We start from the raw sequence: 19,643 nt of genomic DNA on the forward strand, positions 1-19,643 counted from the left end.
TCACCCTGCTCCTGTGATATCCAGTCAGATCTGGTTTAGTCCTGATTTTAGTTCATGTCACCCTGCTCCTGTGAGACAGAGTTTAGTGACTGATTGTAATTCTGTTCAATGAATAGATAATTGAAGTTATAAAGATTTTTTTGCTTTTGCTTAAGCACTTTTTATTGTTTAGTTGGCTGATGTGGTCAAATTGAAGCTGTTGTGCATTAGAATCCTCCAAGACAAATGTTACAAGTGGTTGCTGGAGTTATTTCAGTTATGCAGATATTTATGAAAAATGCTGAAATGTGTTGTGCTCATCCAGCCACAGAACTTTCATCCATATTTTACATGAAGAACCATTTTCAATACTGCCTGCCGTTGCATTTTTTTTTTGCATTTTTTTTTTTAGCTCAATGTTTTTTATTATCCCTCTATAATAAGATTTTAACAAAATGCTCATAAAATATACCAGAATGCAGGAAATACGATCAGTAAGTTTCAAAATTTTCTGGGGGAGGGCCCCAAGACCCCCCATCAGCATCCTGCACAAAACAAATCTCACTCTTGGCAGCTCTGAGTTATTGTGTTGTGAGCAAAAGTCATGGCCACTGTGGTGTAAAACATTTACACAGTAAAGTATCTCTGAATAAATCTAAATCTTAATGTGGAAAAGCAATTTCTCAGTTTTTGTTAGCTGTAAAATTAAATGTTCGCTCCCATCCTGTGCATCTCCTGGGGGCTAAGCCCCCTGTCCTTAAAACCTAGTGGCGCCTCTGCTCGAGACGCTGCCTGGCAAAGCATTGCCGACCGTTTAAATGCGTGTTGTTTTTTTTTTAATGAAGCTCTTAGTCTGAGCGTACACACGCACACATGTCTGAAAATTTAATTTTCAGAGGTCAAGTTTTTGACACTAATTAGGGATAACCCACAACTGCAGTGGTTGATGACTTTTTTTTCCTCATCCTGAAGTTTGTCACACTACTGTGGCCCAGAGGAGATCAGTCTTGATGAAATAAAGCTTTTCAAAACCCATTGAAGACATTTTTTTATGTGTGTATAAACATATATATATATATATATATGAGAGAAAGAGGCTACAACATAGCCTGGTTTTGTGTAATGTGATGGTGGTTTTCACTTTTTACTCTGGTAGGCCTAATTCATGTTCTTGATTTGTGAAATATATATCCACCATAGATGAATAAAGCAGCAACATACACACGTGGACAAAATTGTTGGTACCCCTCAGTTAAAGAAGGAAAAACCCACAATTCTCACTGAAATCACTTGAAACTCACAAAAGTAACAATAAATAAACATTTATTGAAATTAAATAATCAAAATCAGCCATCACTTTTGAATTGTTGATTAACATAATTATTTAAAAAAACAAACTAATGAAATAGGGCTGGACAAAAATGATGGTACCCATAACTTAATATTTTGTTGCACAACCTTTTGAGGCAATCACTGCAATTAAACGATTTCTGTATTTGTCAATGAGCGTTCTGCAGCTGTCAACAGGTATTTTGGCCCACTCCTCATGAGCAAACAGCTCCAGTTGTCTCAGGTTTGATGGTGTCTTCTCCAAATGGCATGTTTCAGCTCCTTCCACATATGTTCAATGGGATTCAGATCTGGGCTCATAGAAGGCCACTTTAGAATAGTCCAACGCTTTTCTCTCAGCCATTCTTGGGGGTTTTTGGCTGTGTGTTTTGGATCGTTGTCCTGTTGGAAGACCCATGACCTGCGACTGAGACCAAGCTTTCTGACACTAGGCAGCACATTTCTCTCCAGAATGCCTTGATAGTCTTCAGATTTCATCGTACCTTGCACACTTTCAAGACACCCTGTGCCAGATGCAGCAAAGCAGCCCCAAAACATTACTGAGCCTCCTCCATGTTTCACCGTAGGGACAGTGTTCTTTTCTTCGTATGCTTGGTTTTTGAGTCTATGAACATAGAGTTGATGTGCCTTACCAAAAAGCTCCAGTTTGGTCTCATCTGTCCAAAGGACATTCTCCCAGAAGCTTTGTGGCTTGTCAACATGCATTTTTGCAAATTCCAGTCTGGCTTTTTTATGAGTTTTTTCAGCAGTGGTGTCCTCCTTGGTCGTCTCCCATGAAGTCCACTTTGGCTCAAACAACGACGAATGGTGCGATCTGACACTGATGTACCTTGGCCTTGGAGTTCACCTTTAATTTCTTTGGAGGTTGCTCTGGGCTCTTTGGATACAATTCGAACGATTCGTCTCTTCAATTTGTCATCAATTTTCCTCTTGCGGCCACGTCCAGGGAGGTTGGCTACTGTCCCGTGGGTCTTGAACTTCTGAATAATATGAGCCACTGTTGTCACAGGAACTTCAAGCTGTTTAGAGATGGTCTTATAGCCTTTACCTTTAAGATGTTTGTCTGTAATTTTTTTTCGGATGTCCTGGGACAATTCTCTCCTTCGCTTTCTGTTGTCCATGTTCAGTGTGGTACACACCTTTTCACCAAACAGCAGGGTGACTACTTGTCTCCCTTTAAATAGGCAGACTGACTGATTATGAGTTTGGAAACACCTGTGATGTCAATTAAATGACACACCTGAGTTAATCATGTCACTCTGGTCAAATAGTTTTCAATCTTTTATAGAGGTACCATCATTTTTGTCCAGGCCTGTTTCATTAGTTTGTTTTTTTAAATAATTATGTTAATCAACAATTCAAAAGTAATGGCTGTTTTTGATTATTTAATTTTCAATAAATTTTTATTTATTGTTACTTTTGTGAGTTTCAAGTGATTTCAGTGAGAATTGTGGGTTTTTCCTTCTTTAACTGAGGGGTACCAACAATTTTGTCCACGTGTGTAGGTAACACCTAAAACCAAAGTAGGAATACTTTGGAAAAAAGGGGCAACTTCATGTGGAGATGTTTCATCAAACACTCAAACTTTGAATAAAAAAGCAGAAAAAAACATGTAGGCCTATAGAGGAGATGTCATTTTTATTAGAGATGATAGTGCTACTGTGCCCTACATTTAAATAAGGGAGAAGACACAAATGAGCTTGTACACAAAATAGTTATCTCATCATTTGGCATCACCTTTGGATTATCATCATGATCAGATTGGACCGCTGGTAAAAGGAAGGTATTCTTTATGGAAAACTGTGGCTGTTGTGTCCTGCTTATTTTAAGACAATCTGTGCCTATTCCTGTTACGTGTTGACTGCACTTTGAGGGTGAAAGAAGAAAGAAAATCAGATATTTCCAAGTGTTTACCGCTGGTGGATTCGAACCCACGGCGCAATGAAAAGTAAAACCACATTTAATCTACTTAACTACGCCCTAACCACTGATCACAGTTGCACACTGTGACAAAATGTGTAGTGTAATATGATATAGTTTGATTCACGGTTATTCCAGCGTTATTTAAAAAAGGTCTCAATGTATGTCACTGAACAAGAACATCATTGATTACAGATCAAGGTGAATTTAATGTGTAACATGCGGTTCACAGGCGTCTTTCTGAAGCTCGTCAGAACCTTCTCTGACATGGGGCTAAAGTAAGCTTGACTGTTAGCCTGCCCCGGACCAGGCTTGTCGCTCTGGCTGAGTTACCATGGTTACCAAGCCAGGCTAGCCCTAAGCCTTGTTGGTGGAACAAAACTCTCACTAAAGTTAGCGAAGCTGACCGAAATAAGCCAGGCTTAGACTTAAGCCAGCTTCATGGAATACCCCCCAGGTGTTAAACGCTTGACAGAATGACGAAGATCTATACATTAAGCATAATAAGCACATGCAGTAAATAGAAATATCCACTAAATAAAGAATATAAACATGACAACAACATTAACTAGTCACAACATCACACATATTCCTTAGAAAATACTCAATCTTTCATTCACATACAACCGTCTAACGAAGGATTTCTCTGCCGACTGTTGTCAGTCACCCGTTATGTTGCCACGCTGTTCATTACTATGTGACATCACTCTCCACAGATGTCCCATATGGGCACTAAATCAGACAGAAAGGAAATGTCAACCTAACATCTTTAACTTTGGGGCTTTTTCTACAATGAGGCTGCAGCATTCCTATAACTGCAGTAAGGTAGTAGCAACGAAAAACCAGTGAACTGGCTATAGTAACAAGGGATGTGTTTAACCAAAGACCTGTTTGTTACCATTGCATGAAGGCTAGAGTTATTATTTGTGAATGTAGTGTAATTTCTACCTATCACTCAAGACCCACATTTACATTTACATATTGTAACTGGTAGAGTGTATTATGGAAAGTTTATTTTAGGATGTGCTGATTGTTTCTCTAGGCTAAATGTTATTTTGAAGAAGGTCTTCTAAGTCTAATATAATTTATGTCTAAGTACTGTGTAGCTGCAATGAAGCTGAGTAAGCAATGGCCATGATTACGACTGTTAACATGTTTCCTAACTAACGAAATATCTGAGTGTGTGTGTATATATATGTATATATATATATATATATATATATATACACACATATATATAGACACACACACACACTCACTCAGATATTCCATTAGTTAGGAAATGTCAACAGTCGTAATCATGGCCATTGCTTACTCAGCTTCATTGCAGCTATTTGGGAACCATCAAAATAGTTTTCAGAAAGATGTACTGTAAAAGACATGCTAACCTAATGCCTAATACCAAGTTATTTTTCTATTACAGGTTCTGCTATGCCACAGCATCCTTGAGAGGCTCCATTTTCAGCTGCTTTACATTTTAAACCACAGGCCACTGGCTTTGGACCGCATACAATCTGTGTGCACTCACTACCTGGCTTTTTGTAGTGCTATTTAAGTAGCATTGATTTATTTACAAGCAAATCTTTCAGTCCAAATAGGTGCAGGTCAAGCAGGATGCCCCAAGATTTATTTTAACCCTTTAACCCTTAGTACCTGCATTATCTTCTTGAAATCCTTTTATCTGTCACAACTATCGCAAGCCTGTTGGGGGTGTCAAGACATACTATCCACAGAATACTCTCAGAACACAACATGTCAGTGATCTCTCTCTCAAAAAACCTGGTTCAGTGATTTCCATAACCTCCGCCCCAACCCCCAATTTGCCCTTCCTTTCTTAAATCCTTGAAAAAACAGTAGCCACTCAAGTCCACTCTCACCTCACCAAAAATAACCCGTAGGAGCCATTTCTGGTCTGGTCTCCACTGAATCAGCCCTCATCAAAATCACCAATGGCCTCATGGCAGCCGAAACTGGTTTAATGTCCTTCTTGACCTGAGTGCGGTCTTTGACACCATCTCAAACTCCATCCTCCTCAGTCGACTCTCCTCACTTGGTATCACTCACACCCCCCTCTGGTTTCTGTCAGATCTCAAAGACAGCGCTCACTTTATACAACTCAAGTCCTTCAAATCGGACATGTTGAGGATGCTCTCAGTCAGACAGCTGCTTGCTGTGGTGGACATGATGTCTTTCTCATCATGAAGCCTGTCAATGCAGTTCATCCTGCCTCACTCCGACACAGACCAGTGTATTTATTCAGACTTTGTCAGAAAATTTAAACTTGAGGCTTACTCTTCAAATCATTACCCCCATTGTGTGCAAGTTACAATTATTTATAATGCAAATTCAAACCCTGCTTAAGCTGATTAAAGTGAAGTAAAAAGTATCTCTCACACACTCACCTTTATTTACTCATTAATCATGAGGCTGTGGACAATATTTACTCATAATCTTGTACCCAAATAACATGAAAACATCATTACTAGATTGAAAGACTCACAAATGTATAGTTTGTGAACTAAATATGTGGTTTTACTAAACTAATACGGTTTATGTTGTTTTTGTAGTTGTGCTATTTGGGTTTTTAGTTATCAAGCTCATTTCATTAATTTATGTCAATTTCATTTTGATTTTCAATCAATTGATGCAGCAAAGAATAACCCTGCAGAATGTTTGCAGCCACCTTTATAAAATGTCCACCCTGCTCATAACCATCAAGTAGCAAATGTGTATTTACCATAGCAGCATGTTAAAGTCCATGGGATTGTTTCGAATCCAAGATGAAGCAGATAGAGCAGAGAGTAACAGGAGGAAACCATCAGTGCTTTAAAATGATCTGATTTCAGCTCAGTCCACAGAGGTCAGAAGCTGCTGCACCCGTTCAACCTCTGGACTTCAGTAAAATCGACATATTCAAGAGGTTATATGTAGTCGTGGGTGATGTGTCTCTCATTTGGATGTATTTTACTTCAGATTTTCAGTTTGTGATTGAGTCGCTATATTATTTTCATTTTCTTTTGTCATTGTCTAGTGTGTTTTTGAAGGAGTCACATATGTTTATGAGAAACCAGTGCTTTGAAAAAAGATTTTTTTGAGACTAACATGGTTTTAGAACCATAAAATGAAGTTCTTTGAATCCTAAAATTACAGGAAGGGTCTATAATGTCAAACTTTTAAACAAACAGATACAGGTCCCTTGTTTTGACTTTTTATTTTAGTCTCTCTTATTGAAGTGTGATCAGATCAAGCATTTGGTAGCAGTGTGGAGGAAAAAAACTTCCTGTTGCCAGGAAGTTGAAAAAAACCTCCATTTGGGATGAGGGTACAGAGGAAGGAAGGAGCATGAAGTCTTTGCAGGTCGGTGAGGCCAGCTCCAGAGATACCTACAGAGAGGACCAGACACAAAGTTAGTGACTTACAATGGTGGCATCCAGCTTCTAACTGTATGGAGAGGAGATGAGGAGAGGGGGTGTGCTCAGTGCATCATGAGAAGTCCTCCAGTAGTTGGTTTATTTACATTTAGAGAGAAAAAAACAACTAACAATGAAGTAAATGTAGTGTTGAGGCTGTCAGTCACAGCATCTACATTTCTAGTAAAGGCATCCACTGGAATGACTTTATCTGTAAACACATTTCATTTGAGAAATTTACCTTTGGAGTAATCTGGAGCTTCTCTTCTTCTTCTCTGGTTGATGCTGTTGGTCATCTTCTTCCAGTTCTCTGACAGGTTTCTTCTGTTGTTGATCGTCCTGAGGCTCCTCGAACTGTTTCTTTGTCTTCTTAGATTTTGAAGTCACAGTTTTGGAAGAACAGAATCACAGACGTGTGTGTCAGATTCATATTCAGTAGTAGTATGTAACAATACACTGTCACCAGGTTCATTGTATTTAAACTGGTACCAACCTGCTGGTCATCTGGTTCTTTCTGTCCATGTTCTCTCTGTGTCTCTGTGGGGTTTTCTCTTTGTGCTCCGACTTCCTCCTGCAATCCAAACACATACATGGAAGGTTAACTGGTGATTCTAAAGTAAATCTGAAGTGTTAGTGTGAATGGTTGGCTGTCTCTTTGTGATTGCTCTGAGGTGGACTGGTGACCTGCAGCCCCTGCAACTCTATATCGGATAAAAGGTGTAGCTAATGGATGGATGATGCCCTTTGTTATAGGGCACAACATACACAAAATAGTGAACCACAATAGAATTAGATTTCTTTGTTGTCTCACCTTTTGCATCACTATAATAAGCATCCCCTCTTCCGTAGTCTGAGTTCACATGCTGGGGCTGCTCCTTATCGGGTTTCTTGTTTTGATCTGATTCTACATTTTATCAGGTGTCTTGGAGAGAGAGCTCTAAAGAGAGCAAAAACACAACAAGAAGATTAATTAAATTACAGACAAATAATTACATTTGAGCTGTAGAGCTGCATATTAACGTAAAGTATCGAAAGAACCAGTTCACTCCATGGACTCACTTTGTATTAGTTGACTGGTCTCACATCTCATGCACTGGTCCTGGACATGTTTCCCATCATCTTTTCTTCAAAATGACTTATTTCTTCTCGATGTTCCATCCCTGTTGAAATCATTTGGTGTCCAGGAAGCAGCTATGTAGAAAAAAACACATGTAGGTTGATTTTTCCGTTGATTCTGACAGAACTACATTTTCTCAGTCAGTGATATACAGTATACTAAATATACTGTGTAAACATGCAGTATCTGTAAGGTGATTCTTTCCCAAGTTCATGTAAATTACCAGTGCATTCTGTTCCTTGTACAGTTGTCCTGTCGTCTCATCGCAGGCTGGTTGGCGTCTCTAGGGTCGTCTCTGGTGGGCTCGGTTCCTCATCTTCACGTGTCTGCTGGAGCTGGGCCTCATCTGTTGGGTCTTCTTCTCATCCTTCTTTTGGTTTGAGTCCCGGGGTCATCAGAACTTGGAGATGGGAGAAAAAAAAAACTACAGGAAAATGTGTTAGAATCTTGCAGAAAATATATCACATTCTATGGAAGAATTAAAGACTTCTTGTATGCTAAATCTAAATCAAAAAACATGTATGTCACCATGCCACCACTGTAATGCGCCCCGTGAACCTCATATTCATTAAATTTAATATACAATTAAATTTAATGAAAACGAGGAAGGAAAGGAGTAAGGAGAGGTAGAGGAAGAAGAGGAGGAGAAGGAGTAGGGAGAGGTAGAGGAAGACGAAGAGAAGGAGTAGGGAGAGGTAGAGGAAGACGAAGAGAAGGAGTAGGGAGAGGTAGAGGAAGACGAAGAAAAGGAGTAAGGAGAGGTAGAGGAAGAAGAGGAGGAGAAGGAGTAGGGAGAGGTAGAGGAAGATGAAGAGAAGGAGTAAGGAGAGGTAGAGGAAGAAGAGGAGAAGGAGTAGGGAGAGGTAGAGGAAGATGAAGAGAAGGAGTAGGGAGAGGTAGAGGAAGAAGAGGAGGAGAAGGAGTAGGGAGAGGAAGAAGAGAGGAGGTGGAGGAGCGTGAAGGAGTAGGGAGAGGAAGAAGAGAGGAGGAGGAAGAGGAGGGAGAGGAAGAAGAGAGGAGCTTGAGGAGTTGGGAGAGGAAGAAGAGAGGAGGAGGAAGAGGAGGGAGAGGAAGAAGAGAGGAGGTGGAGGAGCGTGAAGGAGTAGGGAGAGGAAGAAGAGAGGAGGAGGGAGAGGAGGGAGAGGAAGAAGAGAGGAGCTTGAGGAGTTGGGAGAGGAAGAAGAGAGGAGGAGGAGAAGGAATAGGGAGAGGAAGAAGAGAGGAGGACGAGCGTGAAGGAGTAGGGAGAGGAAGAAGAGAAGCGGTGGAGGAGTTGGGAGAGGAAGAAGAGAGGAGGTTGAGGAGTTGGGAGAGGAAGAAGAGAGGAGAAGTAGGGAGAGGAAGAGGAAGAAGAGGAGGAGAAGGAGCAGGGAGAGGAAGAAGAGAGGTGGTGGAGCGTGAAGGAGGAGGGAGAGGTAGAGGAAGAAGAGGAGAGGAAGGGAGGGAGGAGGAGGAGCATGGAGGAGAAGGAGGGGGAGGAGGGGGAGGGGAGAGAGGAGAAGGGGAGAGAGAGGGGGCAGGGCATGAAGGAGGAGAAGGGGGAGAAGCTGGAGGAAGAGGGGTGAAGGAGGAGCAAGAGGTGGAAGAGGAAGAGGAGAGAGGAGAGAAGGTGGGAGCAAAGGGGGAAAGAGTGGAAGAGAAGCGAGGAGAGAAGGGGGCAGCAAAGGGGGAAAGAGCGGAAGAGAAGCGAGGAGAGAAGGGGGGAGCAAAGGGGGAAAGAGCGGAAGAGAAGCGAGGAGAGAAGGGGGGAGCAAAGGGGGAAAGAGCGGAAGAGAAGCGAGGAGAGAAGGGGGAGCAAAGGGGGAAAGAGCGGAAGAGAAGCGAGGAGAGAAGGGGGGAGCAAAGGGGGAAAGAGCGGAAGAGAAGCGAGGGGAGAAGGGGGGAGCAAAGGGGGAAAGAGCGGAAGAGAAGCGAGGGGAGAAGGAGGGAGCAAAGGGGGAAAGAGCGGAAGAGAAGCGAGGAGAGAAGAGGGGAGCAAAGGGGGAAAGAGCGGAAGAGAAGCGAGGGGAGAAGGGGGGAGCAAAGGGGGAAAGAGCGGAAGAGAAGCGAGGGGAGAAGGAGGGAGCAAAGGGGGAAAGAGCGGAAGAGAAGCGAGGAGAGAAGGGGCGAGCAAATGGGGAAAGCATGGTGTAGGTGGTGAATGTGTGTGTGTTCAAACCGTCCGGAGTTCTGACGCTGGAGGTCTCCCTGGATCAGTGGAGGTCCCAAGTCCTCTGGAGACAGAAACAAAGCAACATTTCAACCCTCACAGACTTCCTGCTCCTCATACTAAACTGGATCCATGTGAAGCTGCTCAGACACTGTGGGTTCCACTGATTGTTCTCCTCAATGTTTAGAGCTTCACATGTTTTTGCTCCTCAGCACTGACAGAACAGAAGATCTAAATAAATGAGCAGCATCAGAGAAGAACTTGTTGCTGCACAGTACATGACACCTTCAGTCCCTGGATCTACTACAGGCAGCAAAGTTCCTTTTTACCCTGAATGCATTTCTGCTCAAAGATCGCTCCAAAATTCCACACATACAGGTTTAAAAAAAAATAGAGAATAATTGAGAAAACTTTCAAGGCAGCCTTTTGCAGTAAAATTGTTGAATTGTCTCAACTATTTGCTTGTTCATTGTCCTAAGTCATATTTCATTGTTGCACCACTTACATTGACATTGTTCTGTGAAGAGTCACTGCTATTCATTCTTCATTTGGCAAATATAGACTTGTTTATTTGCTGAATAGTGTGATTCACAGAACTACCAAAGTCATTTATTGTGGGTTTTTTTTTTGGGCCTTTTTGTGGTTTTACTGAGAGACAGGAAAGTGGGGAGATAGGATGGGGGAAGGACCTGCAGCAAAGGGCCATGGGCTGGATTCAAAACATCATCCATCAAACAACCATCATGTTAAAATAAACTTATATATATATATATATATATATATATATATATATATATATATATATATATATATATATGTGTGTGTGTGTGTGTGTGTGTGTGTGTGTGTGTGTGTGTGTGTGTGTGTCTGTGTGTGTGTGTGTGTGTGTGTGTGATTTTAGCTCATTTAAAGTTTGTAAACAATGTAAAAGAACAGTTTATTATTAGTAAAAAATACAGATTTGTGACATATTATTTACATATTCTTTCCTATTCAACGTCTACATAGGTATTATTTTATTACTTATTCTTTATAAATGACTAAAAACTGTCCAATCTGCATTTTTGTATCCTTAAATTGCATCATTTTCTTTCAAATACCAGCAAATATCTACAAAAAAACTAAGATTTTTGTTCTTGAAAATTAAACATTGTGAAAATACTGTGTAATTTGATGGTCAAAAGTTGTAAAAGAACAAACTAGCGTTCATAACAATACAGCTTTTTTTTATATGCACCTTATTCAAAGCTTTTGGCTGAATCATTCAGTTTACATGAAAATTTATACTTTTTTTTCGTAATTGTTATTTACCAAAATACAGACAAAAATTGCAGCTGGAAACTTAAAAAAATGCTTTTCTCACAGTGATTCTGGCTCAGCCAGTCATTACTAAATACAACGAACAGATTCAGATCCAGTCCCATGCAGCAGTGATGTATCTACACAGAAACGTGAATAAAATCATTTCACTTTTGTCTCCACCATCAAACCAAATATCCACATCTTACTAAGGGGTCTGAGCACCTTCACCGATTTCTTCGTCTTTCACGATACTATGTGTTTACAAGATGATGCCACAGTCTCCATCGCCGCTAGAAAACACTTGTAGACAACCAGCTGCAGCGCACAACACCGTATGCGTAATTACGCACGCTGAACCTCGGGTACTTTAACCAAGTCACGCGGAACCAACAACGGAACTTCTCCCAACAGGGGAACAGCTTGACTCAGAGTGAAAACACATTTCGGAGTGATCGACTAACAACATGTGAAGTTTAATTTTCCTAAATGATGTCAAATGACAGATTCAACACAACAGCTGCTTGCCCGCTAACAAGCAGACACTGACTTCAGGTCAGTTCACAGCAGCACAAATCTGACGGAGTGTTTGAAGCAACATCTGAGCATCAGTTCACAAACAGGATCAGCTCTGAACTGAAAAGGACCTGATGCTCCGACAACATCTTCTACCAGACCAACTCAGCTACACTGTTTACGTTTGCACATTCTGACGTCATGAAGTTTACCCCAAATGCCTCCATCATCTCCATGGTTACCAAAAATGCACATTGCTCTTATTTTATGAAAAATAGCCCAGTCGCCATGTTTATCTGAAACTTTTGACCCTAAAATGTACATAAATTAATTATCATATTTTAGACCTTAAAACATTTTAAAAACGGTCTAAAAACAAATAATAGCTCATGGTGTTGAAAGGCTAATTGATGATTAGAAAACCCTTGTGCAGTTATGTTAGCACATGAATAAATGTGTGAGTTTTCATGGAAAACATGAAACTGTCTGGATGACCCCAAACTTTTGAAAGGTAATGTAAAACAAAAACAAAAAACAACAATTTAGCATTTTTGTTAACATATTTCAGGACTTTTATATCATAAAACTCACAAAAGAACTATTTTACACCAAGAAAACATCACTCAAACTGTGTTTTACAAACAGGACGTCGAAGTTGTTACTTAACAGACTTTAAATTCAACAAATTATTCTTATTCTTTGGACTGAAACCGTTTTCAAAGTGTTCACAGAGATCAGAGGACGAATGAGACAGGAAAAGCATGAAATTAATTTTCTTACCTGAATGCAAACTGCAGGTATGCGTCTGTCCAACTGCTGCTTTCTTCGGCAAGTTCTTCTTTTTCTCTCGATAATCCGCTGAGGTTGGTCTTCAGTAAGGTTGTTTTTGAGATGCTGTCCGGCTTTTGAGAGCTTTCTAGCGTTGAGGTCAATTTACAACTAGTCTAGTCAAAGTCCAAGTGCAAAAAAGAACCGATCGAAGTTACGGGCCTTTTATATGCGTTCTGAACGTTTCCATGGATTCAAATGATGCACGCACGCGCCTGTGCGAGGAATTTTGATTCGAAGTTCAGAAAATAATGTCATTTTATTTGTTTCTAATCTTGCCTTGTTGCATGTACTCAGGAGTTTACACAAAGTTCACCTTGTAACTCCAGTCCAACATCTAAAACAGCCAAATCACATTTTGTTCGTAACGACGATTTATCTTAATAAAGACTCATGACAGCATCCTGAGTGGTGCTCAGGATTCATCCAGAAAAGCTTTAATACAAATACCTTCACCCTATAAACCTTCGGTCTGCGTGGAACAGCTGGAATGTGTGTACAAGTCCACAGAATAGTGTTTGTCTTAAGTGACGCCACGTGCGTAAATTCGCGTAAAGACGCACTGATGGTGATGCTGCCGGTGTTTATTAAAGTCAGAGGAAACAATGTGACACACAGCTGCAAACAGGACTTGTGGAGGTGTTGTTTCTTCCGAATCCACAGTGACATTCAGTGAAACCTTAACGTTATTTTTCTGACGTTAATCCAACAGGTTCCACATCTGTCTGGATGCTCCGTGGAGGCACGGGGGAGCAGTGCCCCCCCCCCGTGATCTGATTGGCCACCCAGTGTGCCAGGGCCGGAGTGGGACTCATTTTCAGCCCTGGACTTTCATGCCTCAGACCGGCCCATTTTAGATCACGACCTATTAAACTATTAAAATCCTGTAATTCTAGCCTTGTCTTGTAATTCAGTGTTTTTCGAAAATATTTCCAATTCAGTGCAAGTAGGTTGCTTCACAGTGAGGATTTATTCCAACATCTCCAGCATTATTCTTTACAACAATATCAGAATCTATATTCTGTTCAAATAAGTGTTCAAAGATATCTAAACCTTAAAAATGAAATAAAAGAAGACATAAAAACAATTTTAAAAAATAAAATAAAAGGTGTTGCACTTTCTAATAACACTATCATCTCTTTTTCCTCTTCAAGGAAACAGTTCCATCACAAATTAAATTTCACAAACATGAGAACATCAGTTAAAGGGCTAATCTCCAAAACTATTCTTTACAACATCACAATGTCCTTTTTTGCAATATCAAATATCAAGCAAATTAGTTTTTACAGAAATCTAATTCTCATGAATAAGGAATACTTATAATAAGTTATTCATTAATTTATTCCTGGGTTTAGTCCATGATACCCTGCTCCTGTGATATCCAGTCAGATCTGGTTTAGTCCTGATTTTAGTTCATGTCACCCTGCTCCTGTGAGACAGAGTTTAGTGTCTGATTGTAATTCTGTTCAGTGAATAGATAATTTAAGTTATAAAGATTTTTTTCCTTTTGCTTAAGCACTTTTTATTGTTTAGTTGGCTGATGTGGTCAAATTGAAGCTGTTGTGCATTAGAATCCATCCATCCTCTATACACCGCTTTATCCTCATTAGGGTCGCGGGGGGTGCTGGAGCCTATCCCAGCTGACTCGGGCGAAGGCAGGGGACACCCTGGACAGGTCGCCAGTCTGTCACAGGGCTACATACACAGACAAACACTCACACTCACATTCACACCTATGGACAATTCAGAGTACTCAATTAACCTCAGCATATTTTTGGACTGTGGGAGGAAGCCGGAGTGCCCGGAGAAAACCCACGCATGCTCAGGGAGAACATGCAAACTCCATGCAGAAAGATCCCAGGCCCACCCCGGGATTCGAACCAGGGATCTTCTTGCTGCAAGGCGAAAGTGCTAACCACTACTCCACTGAGCAGCCCCTGCATTAGAATCCTCCAAGACAAATGTTACAAGTGGTTGCTGGAGCACATCTCCTGGGGGCTAAGCCCCCCTGTCCTTAAAACCTAGTGGCGCCTCTGCACAGCACAATGATTTGAGGGAGCCACTTGATCCACAACACTGACATCAGAAAACCGCTCACCCACGCTGCCTGCCATCTGCCCTGAACAGTGTAAACCGGGATTCATCCGTGAAGAGAACACCTCTCCAATGCGCCAGACGCCATTGGATGTGAGCATTTGACCACTCAAGTCAGTTACGACGACGAACTGGAGTGAGGTGGAGACCACGATGAGGACGACGAGCATGCAGATGAGCTTCCCTGAGACGGTTTCTGACAGTTCGTGCAGAAATTCTTTGGTTATGCAAACCAATTGTTTCAGCAGCTGTCCGAGTGGCTGGTCTCAGACCATCTTGGAGGTGAACATGCTGGATGTGGAGGTCCTGGGCTGGTGTGGTTACACATGGTCTGCGGTTGTGAGGCTGGTTGGATGTACTGCCAAATTCTCTGAAATGCCTTTGGAGATGGCTTATGGTAGAGAAATGAACATTCAATATACAAGCAACAAATCTTGCCACATCTGTGGCATTGTACTGTGATAAAACTGCACCTTTCAGAGTGGCCTTTTATTGTGGGCAGTCTAAGGCACACCTGTGCACTAATCATGGTGTCTAATCAGCATCTTGATATGGCACACCTGTGAGGTGGGATGGATTATCTCAGCAAAAGAGAAGTGCTCACTATCCCAAATTTGTGAACAATATTTGAGAGAAATGGTGATATTGTGTATGTGGAAAAAGTTTTAGATCTTTGAGTTCATCTCATAAAAAGTGGGAGCAAAAACAAAAGTGTTCCGTTTATATTTTTGTTGAGTGTAAGAAGCAGCACAAGACATAAGGGGATTCAAAATAAATAAATCATTTCACAAAGGCTTCTTCTGTTTCATAAATTAGTTAATAGTCAGTCATGTGATCTTTGTAAGCATGTGTTTGATTCAGTTCAACAAGCTTCACCCATGAAAGAAGTATTTCACTCTTAGATGACTGAAATGGCAACTGGAGTTCGAATGTTATGGATTTGAAGCCTTGTAAAACAGACCAATACACCTGGTGATTGGGCAGGAAACAAGATGTACTGCACAAAGTATGTGCACTATTAAGTGACAATTGTAAAGTTTGTTGTAGCAAACTTTGGAGGGAAATGCACATATTGTAAGTAAATATACAATATAAAATGATCAAATATTTAATTGTAACAGTCTTGATTACAGTACAATGTAAAAACATGATCAGGTTTTGGCATTGATTCTTTTACTAAAAGGCATAAGCGCTTCACAAACATGTACTGAAGGTCAACCGTTTTAACTCTAATTATTTGAGAAATTATCTGCATTCTCCTTCTCTTATTTTATATATTTAATTCTGTCAGAAAACTAAATGCAGTTAATACAACAAAGCCCTTTTGATTTTCTTCCTCTATGAAAGGTTCTTCCAGGAACCAAAATTTTTATTTAATAAAGAACAATTATTAGATGCATAAAACATAAAGACTCTTTTTGTCCTGTTGTACCACTTATTCACTAACCTTTAAAACAGATTTTTTTTTCCTTGAACTCAAAGGACTCTCTTAAGTCTGTGTGGCTGCAGATATGAGAGCGTCAATATCCTGAATGGCTTTGGACGTCCTTTGAAGAGCTTCAGCGATGCAGTTCTCATTTACTGGTTCATCAGTGACCTCTGCAGAGCTGCCTTCCAGGTCCACGTGTCCTTTCTCACTCCTCAGCAGGTGGCTGTTCTCCAGCAAAACTGGCCACAGGATGTTAAAGAGCACCCAAAGTCATCCTCAGTATATACATGTCAAACTTACAAACTTTTACAACAAAAACGGACATTCGTGGTTAGTGGCACTGAAGGATACAGTTGAACCGCTTTATCTTCTCCAGTTCTGCAGCAACAAGATCTGACCTAAAGTGGACGGACGGTCGAATCAACATTACATACGAGCTGCTAACATTGCATTCAATAAATAGAAACAGAGTGATCAGAGAAACATAACTCACAGAGTGTCTGCTGTCTGCGTTAAATCCATGTGTTGCACAGCATTGGACAGATTTTCTTCAAATGTTGGTGTAGAAAAATGTTGGTCCTGCAAATATAATTATACAACATTACTACAAATTTAAAAGATTAACTATTATACCAGTACTGTAAGTATTAGCAGCTGTACTCTACTTGTTTAATCGCTTGCAAGCAGCTGGGTGTGGCAGGGAGCGTCAGCGACTGCTTGGCCTGGTTGTAGCAAGTAAGGATCCTGTAAAACAGTTTTGTGATGGATGACGACTTGAACGAATTAAAGTATCTGAGCTCATCAGATTGTGATGACGTCGTAGCTTACCTACTGGCACGACTCACTATAGAGCACACAGAGTAGGCCTGTCCAAGCACATCAGGTGGAAGACCGTTTAAATGGTAAGTTACCCGTTTTAACTGTGAGATAGACACAATAGGATTAGTATGATTCAGAAAACATACGTAGATTCATGCACTACCGTTCAAAAGTTTAGAGTCACTTAGAAATGTCCAGCATAGACATCAGAAGAAGCAGAAATTCAGTCTAGCTGGAAACGGCTGATTTTTAAAGGAATATCTACATGGGAGTACAGAGGAATATTTCCAGCAACCATCACTCCTGTGCTCTAATGCTACATTGTGTTAGCTAATGGTGATGAAAGGCTAATTGATGATTAGAAAACCCTTGAACAATTATGTTAGCACATGAATGAAAGTGTGAGTTTCAATGGAAAAAATGAAACTGCCTGGGTTACCCCAAACTTTTCAATGGTAGTGTATTTAAACAAGTCATTTCTGTGATGAAAAAATGAAACAGACCTGCTCTGACTGGAGCTCAGGTTTGAGGTGGGTGAAATAAGAGTTAAGGACACCGTTAGACCGGATGACAGATCCATCTCCTGGGGAAACCTCTATGACTGGGACAGCGCCACTTAAGATCCTACACAGCAGACATCCGGGTAAACACACAATCATGGTGTAGTTGTTTATACACAGATCAGCCACAACATTAAAACCACTGGCAGGTGGAGTGAATAACACTGATCATCTCATTCCAATGCAATGTTCTGTAGGGAAACCTTGGGTCTACTCAGAAATGTTCAAATGTCAGACACCACAGCCTGAGGTCCTGCGTCCATGGCCTGATGGGTCAGAGCTGTTTTGGCAGCACAAGGGAGGGCAGCACAGTATTAGGCAGGTGGTTTTTAATGTCGTGGCTGTTCATTTATCACTACAGTTGGCTTCAGATTAAGGTAGAACAAAAATCACATTGTATACGTAATGTCAAATTGGTAAAATACACACTTTACAGAGGAAGCTTTTCTAAAATTTGTATTTTTGCCTTTACAATCAAATGAAACCTCATAAAGGTTGACTTTGTTTAAAGGTTTCGGACAAGAATATTTAATGTTTCATTTTATGAAAACAAGTTCTACTGGCATTTACTGACACAGTTAACTGAGTACAATTTGAGAAAAGAGTTGTTCTTTTATGGTAAAATATCAAATTTGAAAGATCTTCAAGGCCCTTGTTAAGTCTGAGAACCTTCATACCTACCTATAAGTAACTCCTTGACACCATATGATTTTAACCGGCTCTGTCGGAAGGTCTGAATGTTCTTTCTTGGCCAGGGGATCTTTAACCTTCCACCTTAAATACATGAGTAAAGAAGCCAAAATTTGTCACTCAACATCAACGTTAAATCGAGCTCAACATGACTGTTATCAATCCACAAACCTGTGCCAGTGAGGTGATGGACATGTGAGAGATAGTGCCTGAGGAAGACAAGACTTTCTCGCTTCACTGGATGTGTCTGACGTGTTTATTTCAATGTCTGCCGGACTAGATCTGCTCCCTCCCTCTGCTCCAACATCTCTCGAGAGACGAGCTGTCCAGTGAAGGCGAACCAAGGAGAGAGGGTAGGCCCACATGGGAGCAACGGCACAGCAAGAGTGACGTTGCACCACTGTGGTAGACTGATATATCTGTTCAGGCTGGGTAGAGTAGCCAAATTATTGATGCTATCAAATCTGAGACCTAAGCACATGAATATTACGAAGAGCCTTTACCTTTGGCTGAGCAGTGCTGACGATCTGAGGAGACCTTGATTAAGCCAGCTCTTTCCTTCTGCTTCTCCTTCCCTGATTAACCTCCTCTGCGTGATCACTGATGCTGTCACAAATCAGACTGCTCCCTTGCTGCTGACTGCTATCAGCATCTCTGCCTAAACACTGCATGTTGTGGGGCTGGTTGTGACTGAGGCTACATGTGAACTCGACGGTGAACTCTTCACCTGAGGGTGACAGCACCAACGCTGCTTGTCCGTCCTCTGACCTGACCATTGTCTCGCCTCGGGGTCCAAATTCAGGCTCATAGGATGTCGACTCAGGCCACTGCACAGCTGAATCAATACTGAAAAAAGGCTGCAGGAGGACATGCAGAACATACTGATACTGATATTGCTGTCCACGCATAACATGGACTGATATAGGGTTAGGAAGTAGCTTGATACCTTCTTGCGGTCAGCAGGGATGAGTTCCTCTGGCAGATATGGGTGACTAGCATACTTATTCCTGAAATCCAAGGCAGCTACCACCAGCTCCTGTGATAAAATGACATTGAACAGAGTCGAAGTTAATTATTCAGTTACCTCAATGCCTAGACAGCCAAACTGTGTAAATCAACAAAAACAGCCTTTCACCACCATTGTACTAACACTAGAGGCGTTAACAACAGCTCAAACAGTAATAACTACAGTAATTTTTCTGGGCCGTGCCTCTACCTTGTAGGTGCTGATAGTGAACCTGCTCCTCTGTCGGACTCTCTCGGGGGGCAGCAGCGGATGTTCTCGGGGGTCTGCGGGTTTCACCAGCGTGAATTCACAGCCACACGGTGACAGCTGTAACTGCGCTCTGTTACCGTAACGAACATCCACCGACTCGTCCTCATACATTATCAACAAAGTGACACTGGTGTCGGTTTCCATCGTGAAACCGTGAAATAGGACTAAACTTTCCTGCTCGGTGCCGCCGTGAACGCGCTCAAAATC

The 19,643-nt window shown here is 41.2% G+C and overlaps 2 protein-coding genes across 5 annotated transcripts; both read right to left on the minus strand.

Annotated features, from left to right (window-relative positions):
* Positions 1-6,445: 6,445 nt before the first annotated feature.
* LOC127534874 (putative protein TPRXL) lies at positions 6,446-13,174 on the minus strand. 3 transcript variants are annotated; one of them, XM_051951210.1, is made up of 7 exons: positions 12,521-13,174; positions 8,000-9,989; positions 7,719-7,850; positions 7,471-7,596; positions 7,153-7,230; positions 6,901-7,025; positions 6,446-6,632 (listed from the first exon to the last, which is right to left on the minus strand). In XM_051951210.1, the coding sequence occupies exon 2, from the start codon at positions 9,900-9,902 to the stop codon at positions 8,301-8,303; it is 1,602 nt and encodes a 533-aa protein (XP_051807170.1). In that variant the 5' UTR covers positions 9,903-9,989; positions 12,521-13,174; the 3' UTR covers positions 6,446-6,632; positions 6,901-7,025; positions 7,153-7,230; positions 7,471-7,596; positions 7,719-7,850; positions 8,000-8,300. The 3 variants fall into 3 exon arrangements, with proteins under 3 accessions (XP_051807170.1, XP_051807169.1, XP_051807171.1); XM_051951209.1 differs by having other exon boundaries at positions 6,901-7,028; XM_051951211.1 differs by lacking the exon at positions 12,521-13,174 and having other exon boundaries at positions 6,901-7,028; positions 8,000-9,928.
* Positions 13,175-18,475: 5,301 nt separating this feature from the next.
* On the minus strand, positions 18,476-19,643 carry c7h5orf34 (chromosome 7 C5orf34 homolog). 2 transcript variants are annotated; one of them, XM_022220824.2, is made up of 4 exons: positions 19,377-19,643; positions 19,107-19,196; positions 18,664-19,017; positions 18,476-18,588 (listed from the first exon to the last, which is right to left on the minus strand). In XM_022220824.2, exons 1-3 carry the CDS (start codon positions 19,578-19,580, stop codon positions 18,703-18,705), a joined length of 609 nt encoding a protein of 202 aa, XP_022076516.2. In that variant the 5' UTR covers positions 19,581-19,643; the 3' UTR covers positions 18,476-18,588; positions 18,664-18,702. The 2 variants fall into 2 exon arrangements, with proteins under 2 accessions (XP_022076516.2, XP_051807228.1); XM_051951268.1 differs by having other exon boundaries at positions 18,538-19,017.

This window comes from Acanthochromis polyacanthus, chromosome 7 (assembly GCF_021347895.1).
Source record: "Acanthochromis polyacanthus isolate Apoly-LR-REF ecotype Palm Island chromosome 7, KAUST_Apoly_ChrSc, whole genome shotgun sequence".
Taxonomy (NCBI): domain Eukaryota; kingdom Metazoa; phylum Chordata; class Actinopteri; family Pomacentridae; genus Acanthochromis; species Acanthochromis polyacanthus.